This window comes from Felis catus, chromosome X, assembly GCF_018350175.1.
Source record: "Felis catus isolate Fca126 chromosome X, F.catus_Fca126_mat1.0, whole genome shotgun sequence".
NCBI classification, from domain to species: Eukaryota; Metazoa; Chordata; class Mammalia; order Carnivora; family Felidae; genus Felis; species Felis catus.
The window spans coordinates 28,168,173-28,184,277 of NC_058386.1; the positions used below are offsets into that span (position 1 = coordinate 28,168,173).

Here is a 16,105-nt window from a genome sequence, read left to right on the forward strand (position 1 = left end):
TGTAATGGTGGAGAAAAAAGGAGTGGAATAAACATGCAACACTAACAAGTCTAGGCGAATAAACTATGGACCAGACCTAGCTCCAGGGAAAGCCCTCAAGGATTCTTCTCAGATCCCTGCCAGGTTTGTTCCCCCTTATATGGAGTCCATATACCTGTTTTTCTCTCTTAAAATTCTTCCCATTCTAACAGAATTCCTCTGGGCGCAGCACAAAACATAATAATAGTCCACGTTTTCTGAAGCACACATGGAATTCTTATTATGTGCAGAGAATACTTGTGCTGCTGTTAAAGTGACTCTTGTATTTATCTTTTTATCCTTTATTATTTCTTCTCTCTTCCTCCTTCTCTGCCCACTTCTCTTCCTCTCCCCCTTCCTTTTAAAAATTCAACTAGTTTAAGAGCAGATCCTATCACGTGCAAAGAACCTAAGAGAGAATCATGAAAATTTCAAGTCAAATGGGAGCCCAGCATTCCAGAGTAATTCAAACCAAAGGTTAAATAAGGCATAGAATTCAAGCATGGTTTCCTCTAGCACTGAGGAAAGTGACAGAATGAGAAGAAAGAAACATTAAAGCTGGGGCATTCTCACCACAGAATTCCTTTCAACTCTGCCCTTTTAGATACTAGTCTAGATTAGCTACAAGTCAGGGCACAGTAACGGGAAATGTAGAGAGAAATTAGGATATCAAAAGGGAAAAGGGGGTTGAGGGGAAAAGAGGAGGTTTGGAGGCAGTAGTCAACACTAATTACTGGGAGGTGATCACGGACAAATGCAGAGGGGGTCTATATAATTTAGGAGTAGCAAATATATGCACAGCTATCTCAGGAGGTATCTCTGGGCCGAAGAAATAAAGACAGAAAATAAGGCAAAAAAGAAAGCACATAGGATAATAAATATAGAAAACATGAGGGACACAACTCAAATGATCCTAGTTAAGATCCAATTCAGTCAACATCTGTGAGTGCTATGGATTGGTCATCAAGGTGGTCTAGCCTCACGGACATCAAGGTGGAAAGATTATATTCTAAAGCTAGTTGTATTAGGTCTAGTAATACCAAAATGGATGTCTTTCAGTTGTTTTAACTAGAAATAGTCTATGACTTAGAAAAATGGGTGCCTTAATTTTAACCTGTCACTCTCCCAACTCTGCCCCCTAGCCTTCTTTTATCGTCTCTGAAAATTTCTGAGGAACGCTGAGTATTACATTTTTACCCATCTATATATAATTAGTTACAACGCTATTTTATCAGAACTATGGAATTCTTTCCAATGGTCGCAGCAGTGGCCTATCAATACAATCCTTTAGCTGGTCACAAGCGGTGTGTGTATACAACATATGTGATCATATATATGATGATATATTATAATATCAGGTGTCACAAGCCTTTCTACATCTGTAATCACCGCAATTTCACTGAATCATAAGCAATTAACATGGGTGACTAATATATGTCAAATGCTCGGTTGTAACAGTTCAAGAATTTTCTTTTTGTCATTTAATGATAGAGAAGATAACATTGTTAAAGACTGGCAGTCTAAAGCAGTAACCTGAGGAAATGACATTTTCCTGGGATAAAAAAATACAATTCACACAAAAAGAGAAGAAAACAGAGATAAGGCTGTAAGAAACTGTGTTACAGGTTAGGTAAGAGAAATGATTTTTAGAACAACCTTGGGCTGATAAAGCTATTTAAGCCCACACTGATTGGATCCTTAGACATGTCAGACTATTGGCCCCTAACAATCACATAGAAAAGGCAGGGATTTCATGATTTCACGGGTACAATGAATGCCTCAAGTATTATTTGCCTCAAGTATTATTAGTTGTGTGTGTGTGTATGTGTGTGTGTATATGTATGTATCACAGTCAGAACAATAAATTGGTCTATTTTTCCTTAATGTTGATGTTTTGGTATATGTACATATTGCTTCATTGAAAATGTTCTCTTTTCTTTCTTTCTTTCTTTCTTTCTTTCTTTCTTTCTTTCTTTCTTTCTTTTTTTTTTTTTTTTACAATAAAACATCATTGTTCCCAATTAGGAACAAAAGATAAAAATACAAAAACACCCACCTTACCCTTTGTTACTATGTACTGGTTATATTCCCAAGCACACAATTACTATGACTCAAGTTGAATGAGGGCTTGCTTCTCCAATAAAACTTCCAAAACTTAAATACCCTTCTATGCCCTCATCAAGACTATAACTGAAGTTTTCTAGGAAAAAAAATATACTGAAGGTGTTCAATTTCTCATTATTTGATTGAATCCTTGTGTGTGTGTTTTTTAGTTTTGTCCTCTTCCCAGCTGTAGGTTATTTTTTATTAACGTTTATTTTTGAGAAAGAGAGAGACACAGACTGTGTGTGTGTGTGTGTGTGTGTGTGTGTGTGTGTGTGTGTGTACATGAGTTGGGGAGGGGCAGAGAGGGAGGGAGACAGAATCCGAAGCAGGCTTTGCACTGTGGACACAAAAGCCCAGGGCTCAGATCCACAAACAGTGAGATCGTGACCTGAGCTGAAGTTGGATGCTTAACCCACTGAGCCACCCAGGCAACTCCGCTTGACTTCTGAAGAGGGCATAAATAATATCTTCCGACCACTTCTCTAATACATATTATTCAATTACAATTTTTTTTTAAAAAGCAGCCTTTGGGAAAATACATGAATGCAGATTTTTTTATTATATAATATTGTGAACAGTGCATAGTTAATGAAAGGGAAATGTGCACAAAAGGGACATAATTTGAATTAGTTTAAATTAATATACTCCATTGTAAATATGTGTAATATACAAATTACATTATAAATTTTCTAAATATTTTCTGAGTTGCAGTTAATTATTTTGAATGATAACATTAGTATATTAAAGAAAAATAACCTGACCTTAAGCTGTTCTTCCAAAGCAGCAGTTGCCTGGTCTCCACCAGATTCATCGACCACCACCACCATGTGAGTGAGAGAATTGACCCTGACTTGTTCCTGTTCTAGGTCTTCTTGAAGCACCTGAAAGATAAAAATAAAAACAAAAATAAAAATAATAATGGTAATTAAAATAATAGTTCCCTGAACTGAATGCCAAAAACATTTCTCCCCAACTGTGTGGGATTTGTTTTTCATCTTTTAGGTAAGGTAAGGTTTTCTTAAACAAAAACCATTCCAAACATATTTTCTGCTATGGTGCTCAGCAAAATTGGCATACATTTACTGTCAACTGTTGGAAATACAGAGGGAACATCTGTTGAGAAAGGTATAGTAGGATGTTCTACACCTTATCCCACCTTCACTCATTTTTTGAAGGACTTTTCTCCTAAAATTACCGGCTGCCTCTGGCATCATCATTCTCTCCCTCTCTACTGAAGTTCTCCCTTATCAACACACACAAAACAAACTCTCTTGACCCAACAAACCCTTTCTACTACTGCTTTATTATTTTGTTCCTCTTCACTGAAAAATATTTCGTTGTCTACACTTACTCTTTCCATTTCCTTACCCTACTATTCTCTTTGCCAACTATCCCACTGAAACATCTCCTGTATAGGTTGCCATCAACCTCCAGGTCCTCAAATCCATTCTTCTTTCATTCTCTTCTCGTGAGTGCCATGTATCACTCTTCGGTGATTATTCTTGCACCTCACTGAGTCCTGCTTTTTAACTCCTTTACTGGTTCCTTCTCATCTGCTCAACTACAAATCAGACGTCAATCCTCTGTATAAAAACCAATGGAGTCACACTTCATTAAGAGGGAAAATACAAATTATTTATCTCCTTAAACAGTATAGTACCTGCCTAGCTCTCTAATCTAGTTGCATACCATTCTTGCCCTCTGATACTATGTTTCAGCCACAATAGTCTTCTCTTCCATCATGTGTCAAGTCCTTGGCTTCACCTAAAGCGTTATCCCTCCATCTCTCTAAATAACGTCTCCTTCTTAATGTTCAAGACTCATTTTAAGTGTCACTTGCCCAGAGAGGCTTTTCATGAAGATGCTATGTACATTTCCTTCTCATTTACTCTCAATCTCTGTAATTTTTTTAATACAACAATTTCACAACTCAGTATTTTCTTGTATATTAGCTTAGTCATTTATTGTCTGTCTCTACTTACTGGAATAGAAGAGCCACTAGAACAGACATGTCCCTTGTCCTTCTCACTACAGACTCCAAGCAACTGAAGATCAATAAACTTTTTGAATGAATGGTGCCAGGTGGAGGGATAAGGGCAATACACACAGATTAATGTGGATAAAGATTACAGTCTAAAAGGAGGGATTCGTTTTTCTAAACTGTAATCAAAATTACACTGACATCACATGTAACCACAGAACAGTATTTTAATCTTTCAAACATCATAGTGTACAAGGTGTTTTTTTTTTGGTAAAGATAAACAGGGTATAGAGAGTAATAAAATAAATAGAGAGGAAATATAGAAGAAGTCAACAGGGAAGGACGCTCCAATGCCTCCAGGACCTTGTCACGCTACACTAACGGTTATTAAAAAAATCCCTAAATGCATATGCAAAATGTCTGGCCATCTAGTTTGCTCCCTGAAATACTTTATTGTATACTATAAGAATGGAGGAGCAGGTTTGGGACAAGATCTGTTATTTTCTGGACAATCGGCACTCCCTGCCTGGGAAACAATGATGCTTGGTACCTACCATAGTAGCTCTTAGTTATGCATGCCCTGTGGTGGATGTGAGGGAATTTATTGGGATTGGTCACACCACAAACTCAAATGCATGCACATTTTTACCCTAGGACTTTCATTTTTTGAGTCTCTTTCATTTTCAGAGCACTATAAAATCACTTACTTTTAGTTTCTCTCTCTAGAGTTTTATGCTATATTTTCAAGTAAAGCAATTTAGAATAAAATGACTCTGCATTTATTTTGTGTGTGGAGTCTATACTGCCTATCATGCCTCTGACATTCCAGAGCTTACACTGGTTAATAAAACTCTTTCTGCCATGAGGCCGAAAATGGAAACATTAACATTCAGAGTTGTCCTTGAAAGGCATGTTGAGTGTTTTCTGAGTTATATAAGGCAGGACTGGGAACATTTCAAATGTGTCCTCCAGGAATTTTAAGAATAATTAAAATAATATTTTGGTAGCTGATATATGATAAGTTGATGTCTTTAACTTGGCCAGTTCTTTTCCCCTATCATTCAAGTATGACAGTATATATAATTACATGTATTAAAAACTGAGAAATAATGCTATACTGCTCACATTTTTACATCTAATTTTTTTTCACTGTTTTAATACATTTTAGTAAAGGAACTTGAGAATATCATTGTTTGATCTGTGAAGTGCTAATTTTAAACTCAGGTCTAGTCTTTCTAAAGCATATGTGATCAAATGCATTATTTATTTTCTCCATTGCTTTGATTTCTGATTTTGTTTTGCTTATCTAGTTGCTTTTTAATCAGAAATTATATTCTTGACATATGCATCAAGGGTTTATTTCTTATGCTTTTGCAAAAGTGCTAACACAAAAAAATCACAAAAGAGAGTTGTGAGTTGATAGCTTCAAAATCAAACAGAAGAACTACCTGGATTTGTAGTGAGTAAAGGGAAATAAAGGAACATGGGAAAGGTACTCCATAGTGGCTGAAATTCTGGAAGAGTGCATAGCACTGGAGCGGATCAGCGTAGACTATTTGATTTAAGTTAATTCCAGTGTGTCTTTTTCCCTTCTATGACTTTTTCAAATCACATCTCTTCTTTTACCCATAATCAGGAATTAAAACAAAAAGGGTTCCACTGACTTTTCTGAGCATACTCAAAAGCCTCAAGACAGAAGCTATTGCAACATTGTAATCATCCTTCCTATTTCCTCAGATGTTGCCTCTGAAAATAAATAGAATGTATACCACAGTATTTGCTAATGCCCCCAGTATCAGCAAAAGACCAAAAGACTATAAAATATCCAATGTTTAGAGTTCATTTTTTTAAAGTTGATTCTTAGAAGTAGCAAAATGTCACATACAAAAAGTGAGATTAAAAAGTTAAAATTTTTTTGCCCACCTACGTATCCATGAATAAGGGTGTTGAACGCTGGCAGAAACTATGCCCTTCTGCTTCCCTCTTTGAAAAAGACACAGATTCTCAAACTACTATTTTTAAAAATACATTAAAAATTTTAAGCTATTTTAAAATTAATTTTAATTATTTACTTCTTATGTATTTGAATTTCTCATAGCTGGATTTATACAATAGACATTTATAATAGATTCGCTAATTAATCCTGAAATAGGAGCCAAATTATTCCAAATATTGATGTATCCCCAGAGATATATGCTAACATTTTTGCCTGTCAGAAGATAATACCTTCAAATTAAAATGCTGTAATATACGATTGTTAAAGTATGTTTTTCTTTATTAAAAGTATATAAATTATTTATATACACATAAGTACATGCTAGGTATTTTATTATGCATTTCTTGGCATTATTTTTATTAAAGTACTCCTTTTGTTACACTTACCACATTAAAAAAAATTGTCATCCTCCTAATTAAATTTCTATACCATTATTAGATAGATACAAATGTCAGCAATGTTTGTTCTCTAATGTCAACTAACAATCTTTATTTTTCCTTATGACAAGAGAAAAGGCCAACAGTGAAATGTAACATTAAAAATGCTTAGATTCGACAAACAGATTTTGTTATACCTCTGTAAATAATTCTATTTCTTATAAATTATTCTGTAGTTAAAGGTCCTGACCAAATTTGTTATTCCCTTAGTACATATTCACAGTTTTGTGATTTAAATATGACTTTTCTTCCATTCTCTTCAAATGTCATCAGTGGTAGTAAATTCTTCTTTCCCTGACCCATGTCAAGTTGGTTTTCAAAAACTGGCTTAGAACAATCACTGGAGAAGAGTCATTTCAAGTGTTTACTTCAGACGTCAGCAATTTAACTCTTTATTAGTACACATATGAAATAATGCATGGAAAATAAAAGAATGGAAATATGTAAGGCTAGGGAATTATTAGATATGATATCTACAGGTGAAGATGAACAATTAATAGAAATGTAGAGAAAGAGAATGCAAAAAACAAGGTCAGTCTCTTATATTCTCCCTAGGAAGCTATCTATATATTATTTCTCTTGGACATCGTAAATGCTCCACCACATGGAATACAAAAGGGCAGTGGCTGCATATGTGCATAGTTTACTTTATTACTCCTACTTCAGTAATGAGCCAACAGATAATTGCCAATACCAGGTCCTACATGCACACACATAAACACACACATCTAGAAACAACACAGATCATGGACTATGCATGGATTCCCAGCCCATCTACTGCCCCTTACAGATTACTTTAAATTAATATACTTAAAAGATGTTTAATAAAATATTAGGTTTAAGTAATTTTTACTTTTTTAGTTTACCAAAAAAATGTCATGGCAAGAAGGACTGATGAAAACAAAACTTCCATCAAACATAAAATTTGCAAAAAATCTTAAGAAACTAGAAGAGTTTCTACAAACATGGGCTAAGTCCAATATCTAGGAAAGTAATATTTTAAAAAGTCCACCTCAGGGGCACCTGGGTGGCTCAGTCGGTTAAACATCCGACTTCAACTCAGGTCATGATCTCGCAGTTTGTGAGTTTGAGCTCCTCCTCGGGCTCTGCACAGACAGCTCAGAGCCTAGAGACTGACCGCTTCAGAATCTGTGTTTCCCTCTCTTTCCGGCCTTCCCTTGTTCATACTCCGTCTCTCTCAAAACTAAACAAACATTAAAAAAATTAAAAAAAAAAATAAAAAGTCTACCACAAGAGCAAAAAAAAAAAAATCCCTAGACACTTATGAACAATTAGCTAATGCAATACATGTGGATATGAATTGATTTTGTTTTCAAATAAAAACATCCTGGCTGAATCAGAAATTTTATGATTTCCTAAGAAATGATAAGAATGTAGGCAATTTAATCTTCTCTTTACCTTTTCTCTTATGGCCATTCTTATTTCTTTCTTTCTATCAGCTCTGCACTGGCCTAGGCTCTATATCTCCTGCTTCACCAAATGAAATGATCTGGAAATGGTTTGCCATTTTATTTTCAGTTCAATATTCACTTAGAGAAGCCTAACTGGTCCCAGTATGGTCTAGTTCTTCAGGAGGATCTATTTATAGTATGTAATTTTATAGTACATTTGCTGAATACTTTTGAAAAGCTACCTCAACAGGTCTTTCTAGAAGACCTTCTACTTTTATATCCACTTACTAAGTATGAATGCACAATTATATTAGTTTTTATATCAGAACCCACTGTTTTTACTTTTTTGTTAGAAAAAAATGTTTCAGCCAACTCCAAAGCTACCAAAGAGGGTAGCCCTAAAGACCATTTCAATGAAGACATTAGAAAGATTTTAAAAACCTAAACTTTCCAGTTGCAAAAAAGGAGGCTCAATAAATATGAAAAATTGTTTTAAATAGAGCTGACAATTAATGTACCCGGCCTCATTCAGACTATAAGTGGGATTAGGGTATGGTATGAATGACAGACTCATAAAAATACATGTATGTTTAAAGGTGTAGGATCTGAAGTTAGATTTCCTAGGTTTGATTCTTGGATGCATTGCTAACAAGCTATGTGACCTTGAGAAATATTCCAACTATACCATGCCTCAGCTTACTAATTTTCAAAATTGGGAAGATAGGAGTACCTATCTCTCTAGTTGGATAGGAAACCTGAATATAATTGTTTAGCACATTGCCTGGCACACAGTATAAACTCAATAAACAGTAATAGCTAGTTAATACTAAAAAGTACTCACATTTTGGCACATTCAGAACAAAGACTTTAATTTTAATTTTTTTTTTTTGAGACAGACAGAGAGAGCGAGCAGGGGAGGGCTAGACAGAGAGGGAGAAAGAGAATCCCAAGCAAGCTACATGGTTAGCACAGAGCCCAATGTGGGGCTCAAACTCACGAACCATGAGATCATGACCTGAGCTGAAACCAAGAGTCGGACACTTAACCTACTAAGCCACCCAGGTGCTCTCAAAACAAACACCTTGAACCATACCGCAAGAACTCAAGAGACACCTACTTCACCCTCATCTAATTCATGCTATCTATCATCCTCTAATAGGTATTATGAGTACAGAAAGGGATGTGGTTTTGGAAATCCAAGAACTGAAGTTACAGCTAACTTTTAGGATCTGGAAATATACAAAATAATTTTAAATCCATAAGTAAGTCTTTAACTCCCAAATTATTTACAAGATATTAATATCAGTAGTTTTAAAGTAACTGATGTAGTGAGCTCATTGCCAAAAAATGAGCTTGATCAGAAAAGCTTTATCATGGGACATGGAGGACATACCCTAATCAATAAATAGTACTCAATTGTCATACTTTTCCTTCTTCCTCTATAACCCATGTAAGCATGCATGTATCCATACATCCTGCCTATAGTTACACCACTGAAATCAGAAGTTAGATCAAGGTGAACACCAAGAAAATCTAATGAATAATTACAAAATGCCTTTAGCCTGACAATAATTAATGCAAAAGAAGAGGAATATTGGGAGAGAGGGGTGGGGTAGAAGTTTGTAGGGGCAGCACAGAGGAAGTGATATGCATTGATTGGCTACTAGTAAACAGATGTGATATTGAAGTCTACTGATAGATAGCAAGAGGATACTCTTGCTCAAACATTACTGCCATTCTCATCATAAACCTATTTTGTTCTATGCCCCCTTTGTAATTCGTCTTGCCCTAATTTTCATGAAAGAGCTGCAGGATTAATGCTGAAAAATCATTTCCTTAACCATTTTAATTCTGAGCATTTCAGACCGGGCCACCACTAATGTGTCGTCTTTCCCAATGCTTACTCTGAGTTTGAGGACTTATACGCAGTCTCTCCATCTCTTCCACCTAGATATTCCCAAGCCAGGGAAACCAAGCACCACAATTCCCCCTATCTTTTCTACTCTCTGCATTTGCTCTAACCTCTAGGATAGCCACTGGTGTCAAACTTGCTTGGAATCTAATAAAAGAGTGAGAGAGGCAGGTCAAGTTGAAAAGCCAGAGTGTGCCAATTACTAGTTAAGTTGCCTTAGGCAACTCTTTAGCCTCATTGAGGATATTTATTTAACCGAGAATTAAGGATTTGAATCTTTCCAAGAGGTTTAGAACTGGAATTAAATGAGAAAATACATTAGAATCAGCTACCACAATGCTTACAGTTGGTACATGGGGAGGAAATGCTTATTTTCTTCTATTTCTGACATCATCACCATATCATTCAATTCTTCGACTAAGATCTACGGAAATAGCCCCTCTGGGCATCAGTATTTATTGCCAAAACTTTTGATAATCACATCATATATCTTCTAATTACTAAATATTCTCAGTGTACTGAAACTACAGAATGTCATATAAAAATGTCTGATTTAGTAGTTTTTTATTCTCACTAGATGTGATCTACATCTTTAATTGATAATTGATTCTCAAATATTATCCATGGGGCACCTGGGTGGCTCAGTCAGTTGAGTGTCCGACTTGCTATCAGCTCAGGTCAGGATCTCGCCAGTGTGGGATGGAGCCCTGTGTCAGGCTCCCTGCTGAGCAGAGCCTGCTTGGGATTCTCTCTCTCCATCTCTCTCTGACTGTTCCCTGCTCGGTCTCTCTCTCTCTCTCTCTCTCTCAAAATAAGTAAACTTTAAAATAAATGAATGATGGGGCGCCTGGGTGGATCAGTCAGTTGAGCGTCCGACTTCGGCTCAGGTCATGATCTCACAGCTCGTGAGTTCGAGCCCCGCATCAGGCTCTGTGCTGACAGCTCAGAGCCTGGAGCCTGCTTTCAGTTCTGTGTCTCCCTGTCTCCGCCCCTCCCCCACTCATGCTCTGTCTCTTTCTCTCAAAAATAAATAAACATTAAAAAATTAAAAAAAAAACAAAATGAATGAGTGAATGAATGAATGAATAAATAAATAGTATCCAGTATAAATTATCTCTGCAATATGTAGTTCCATTGAATAACAGAGGACTACCAGTTGTACCACTAGAAATCCTTTGTTCATAACAAAACTATTAAACATAAAATTATTGTATACTGTAGTTACCAATTTTATATTCCTTAGACACAGCACCACATTCAACCTTATTTTTAATAGGAGAATGGATTTATGGTCTTGCATTTTGTTATAAGATATATAAATATATTTTTCAAGAATAATTATTCTCTTAAAACTCATATTATCTTGTCTTTTGTGGCTTTCTTATGAAAAAGTTTCCCCTAAAATGCATTCTAAAATGTTTTATATATGTAAATAATTCATTTACATTATTAATGTTGCATTACCTATTCAAGGGAACTGAAATTAATTGGCATTGGTTCAGAAAAACAGATACTTTACATGAGACTAACTCCTTAAGTGACAGAGTCCCCTATTTTCCTTTATGCTCCCCAGAGCCAGAAACTTTTAATAAAGAGGAATTATAGGAGAAATTAAAAATAAAAAAAAAATAAACCTAGTGTCTCAAAGATTAGGGTATCTTGGATAGTTATATTTCAGTAGATGTACTGATGTATTTATTTATTTGTTTTTATTTTAGAAAGAGAGATAAAGCGAGAGCAGGGGAGAGGGGCAGAGGGAGAGAAAGAGAATCTCAAGCAGGCTCCATGCTGAGAGTGGAGCCTGAAGCTGGACTCAATCCCACACCACTGGGATCGTGACCTGAGCCAAGATCAAGAGTCGGACACTCAACTGACTGAGCCCCTCAGTCACCCCAATGCACTGATGTACTTTAAAACAAGGCCATGATATTTTGAGCAATGTAATGGTATTGAATCAGCATTCAGTGATTTTTATGAACCAATTAGTAATCTATTAGCTGGAATCACTTGATTTGTTAAAAAAAAAAAAAAAAAAAAAAGAACATGAGCACGGATTTCATTATTGTTGTTGTTGTTGTTATTGTTATTTTAATTTAATTAATGGATTATCTAGTATATAAAGTTATCCTTGGAATCTGGTGCTTGTTTACAGCTTGTTGATGGGAAATTAGATGCTTTCTCAACTAGATTTCTTTTTAAATTTTTTTAATGTTTATATTTTTTTTTGAGAGAGAGAGAGAGAGAGAGAGAGACAGAATGTGAGTGGGAGGGGGTCAGAGAGAGGGAGACACGGAATCCGAACCAGGCTCTAGGCTCTAAGCTGTCAGCACAGCGCCCACTTCAGGCTTTGAACTCATGAACCGTGAGATCAGACCTGAGCCGGTCAGACACTCAACTGACTGAGCCAACCAGGCACCCCTCTTAACCAGATTTTAAAAAATTAAAACTGAGTATCATACATATACGACTCTGTAGACTATAAAGTGTGATACTGCCCTTTTCCACTTTAGCTTGCCACTTCCATATATCAAAAGAATATTATTATCACACAAATTAATTTTATTTGGTTTGGAGTCATATCTTATAATAACACTTAAGGCCATTCATATATTTACGGGTACCTGGTATTATTATATGTGTTTTTTATGTAATTATGTTTCCAATGTTTTTATCATTCCTATAAAGTAGATATCATCATTATCATTAACATCATCCTCATTTCATAGTTGGGGCAACTGAGGCACAAAATCGTTAGGTAACTTATGCAAAGCTATTCAGCTCACAAGTGACAGGAACTATGTTTTAATCCTAATCAATATGACTGCAGGGTCTATAATGTATTGCTTCGGTATAAGAGATATTAATATAGCTTAAATAAGCTTAAGAGATAGATACATCTGTTTTCTATAACTATACGACATAAGGCAAATAAACAGAAACTTAAACTCTTGTGTGTAAGTGTATGTGCATGTGTGTGCACTCAGTTGAGTTCCAGGTTTTAGCCCTCCGGTGACACTTGAATTAAACCTATTATATTTTATTTATTTATTTTCTTAATATAGTTTGTTGTCAAATTGGCTAACATACAGTATGTAAAGTGTGCTCTTGGTTTATGGGGTAGATTCCTGGGGTCCACTGCTAAACCTATTATATTTTAAAGGCCACTACTACAAAGCTAGCTTTAAAAATATACACACATATAGACAATAGTTAGGTCCTAGTATATGTTCTTCCTGTTTGAAAGTAGGGTTAAGATTGGGTTATCTTAGCAATAAATGTTCATCAGAACAGTGTTTCATGTCTTAGCTTCTTTCATTAACTTTCCTCTCAGAAATCTTTCCTATCTTGGAACATATTTATTTCCCTCTTAGAACATATTTGTATTGAGATGGTCATGGGATCTTCTCCCACGTGAGAGAATACATGTTTTTCTCCCATGGTTCCTATTCTGTGTCCCTTGAGGGTCAAGTAAGGTCTATATGGAACGTAAAAAAAGAAAAAGTGTAATGTCTCTAGGCCCTCTCTCTCCTTTCTTAGTAAGAATCTGGGGGAAAAGATTAAGTTGTAAGGCCAGCTTTATTTTTTTTAATATATGAAATTTATTGTCAAATTGGTTTCCATACAACACCCAGTGCTCATCCCAAAAGATGCCTTCTTCAATACCCATCACCTACTAAGGCCAGCTTTAAAAAAGGGCCAACCAGAACTAATTTAGCCTATGATTGAGACCAGAGGGCAAAAAGTCCTTATAATTTCTATCAGGTTCAATGTGACTCACACCACCAGAATTTTGCACATAAATTTAAGAACAGAGTCTTATGATTACAGACAGTATAGTTTGTCCAGCTGGTGGAGTCTGCATATATTCCTCATGAACTGACCATCCTGTGGAAGGTATCCAGCTAAAAATGTGATTCCATCAAATGGACTTCCTTTTCTGCATAAGCAAGGGTTACAAGTTTCATTTCAACAGACATACCTAAGTATGACTCCTGGTGGCATCTTCTGCGCTATTTATGAAGATGCCAGGGTTACAACCATTAACATATTTTAACAGGAAATGAAACAGGGATAGAAGAACAAATGTGAGAGGTAGTGAGAGGGCATCAAGGATTATATCTCCATGTAAACTGCTTTATCGATGTGTTCCTTCCTCACCTGTAAGTTGTTTCCTTGCCCCTACTCACAATTTTTTTTCTTTATTTAACTTGTCAGATTTATGTGTCTGCAAGGAAGGAAGCAATGATCAGGCTTCCGTGTGGAAGAGAACTAGTCAAAATAATTTAAAGCGTCTGCTACAAAAAAAAACATTTATTGAGCATCAATTATGTACTAAGTATTTGGCTAGGCAGTGGAGAAATCAGAAGAGGTCTATCTGGTTCTCTGGCTGTAGCATAGTATTTTTTCCTGATTATATTGTTTATTTTTACTGTGATAGCCATCAAACATTCATTAATCACTTATAAGGGTAAAAGGAAATAAATTGGAATTTCATAGCAGTAATTAATAATGTACTTATAATCTTACTAAAGATTGAGGAGAACTAACTAGACACTAAAAGCACTACTTGATTCCATGGCATTCTGAGGCTTTTCAGAATCTGCCTCCTCCTTCCAAATACTACATTTCTACTTAATACTGTCTATTCTTTTCTTACCCAATTTTGGCTTCCTAATTGCCCAGTCTCACAATCTATTATTTCAAGCCCTTTGCTCATTTCCTACATTTAGTCCTGCTGCTTGTGCTGTTGATTTCCAAAATGTTCCTTATACCTATTAACAATTTTCACTGACATGACTCCATTCAGGTTCTATATACTGTCTGCACTACCTTCCTAACATATCTTCTGGCCTCCTATTCATCTGTGCTCTGATTTATCTTATAAGACGTATCTTCCTAAAAAATTAAGATAAATTTTCCTAAACAACCACTCTTTAGTTTCTCATCAATACTAGCTACCTATTACTGATAGTGTAACTCCAAATGCCTGAGTCTTGAGTTCAAGACCCTTCATGATCAGGTTGTATGTAGTCTTTTAGCACTGAAGATAGTGCAATACATGATCCAGGCAAGTGACATACACCCTACATTTCTGCCAAGTCATTTCCTTTGCTCAAAGAAGTCACTGTTTTTAATATTCTCAAGTCATTTGCCATATTCTGCCTTGTACAACGGTCACTTGTTTTCTGTGTCTTTATCTGCTGTACTAACATGTGACTTTCCTGAGAAAGATTCCATATATATAGTCAATCTCTATATTCTTCACAGCATATAATGCTTTAATGAGTGTTTGTTCAATGATATGGAACAGAATGCGATGGGATAAAATGAAATGCCAAGTCCTTTAGCCGGATTACACTTAAAACTTCCCCATTACATGCACATCTAGATCATTTTAAAGGTCACCAGAAGAGGGTATTTTACAATCTTGGCAACCCAAATGCTTGAGATTAACTAAGCTGCAAGCAAAGGATAAGTGACTGAACTTCTAAAAGACTATTTAATTTGTATTCATCAGTAGTTAACACGGAACATTCAACGAATCAGGAGTGTAGAGCACATGTCATATTTACATCTGCAGATTCTAATAACTAGTATGGTAAGGATTTTGTTGATGCTGTTACTAAGCCATTGTAGGTAAAAACAAAAAGTCTAAATCTCTCAGAAGAATTGGAAACTTGGCCAGTAAACTAAGCCTTCAACTACATCTCAGTCTGACTGTGCTTTGAGACAAAAGGTTCCTCAGTCAAATACTTTCCTTTTGATGAAAAGACCCCCCCCCAAAAGAGCAAACTTCCTTCCCATTAATCAATGTCCAAGCCCACAACACACTATGACTCCTCAATAATACTGTCACTCCTTCAAGGGAAACCCTCATTCCTTATCAACATCATAGTCTGTCCCTTAAGACAAAAACAACCCACCAGAATTATTTCCGCCATGTTCCTTTGCAAAGGGAAGGAGAAGTTCAATTTACTCATTCCCAAGAGAATAACTTTTGGGTGACTCAGATCTGAAGTCAACCTATAAATGCTCTCCCCAAAGCAAAAGCCTTGAAGACCAACTGGTTTTTCCAAATTCTGTGACACACTCCACTTTTCCCAGTTACCCAGAGTTAACACTTTGGCTACATTTAACGGTAACCACCAATAGAGGTTTGACTGTTTTGCCTTGCCTAATTGGCAGATTCCACACAAGTGACTTAGCTCCATGACATTGTACAGTAGTTGCATTTCTAGCCTG

At 35.9% G+C, this 16,105-nt stretch overlaps 1 protein-coding gene across 11 annotated transcripts in view; it reads right to left on the reverse strand.

Moving 5' to 3' along the window:
• The window catches only part of DMD (dystrophin), a 2,379,610-nt gene that overhangs the window by 1,426,913 nt on the left and 936,592 nt on the right, over positions 1 to 16,105 (reverse strand). For all 11 annotated transcript variants that reach the window (XM_045050793.1, XM_045050788.1, XM_045050791.1 and 8 more), the window contains one exon: positions 2,886 to 3,005. In XM_045050793.1, coding sequence (XP_044906728.1) covers positions 2,886 to 3,005 — 120 coding nt within the window. The remainder of the gene's footprint in view (positions 1 to 2,885; positions 3,006 to 16,105) is intronic.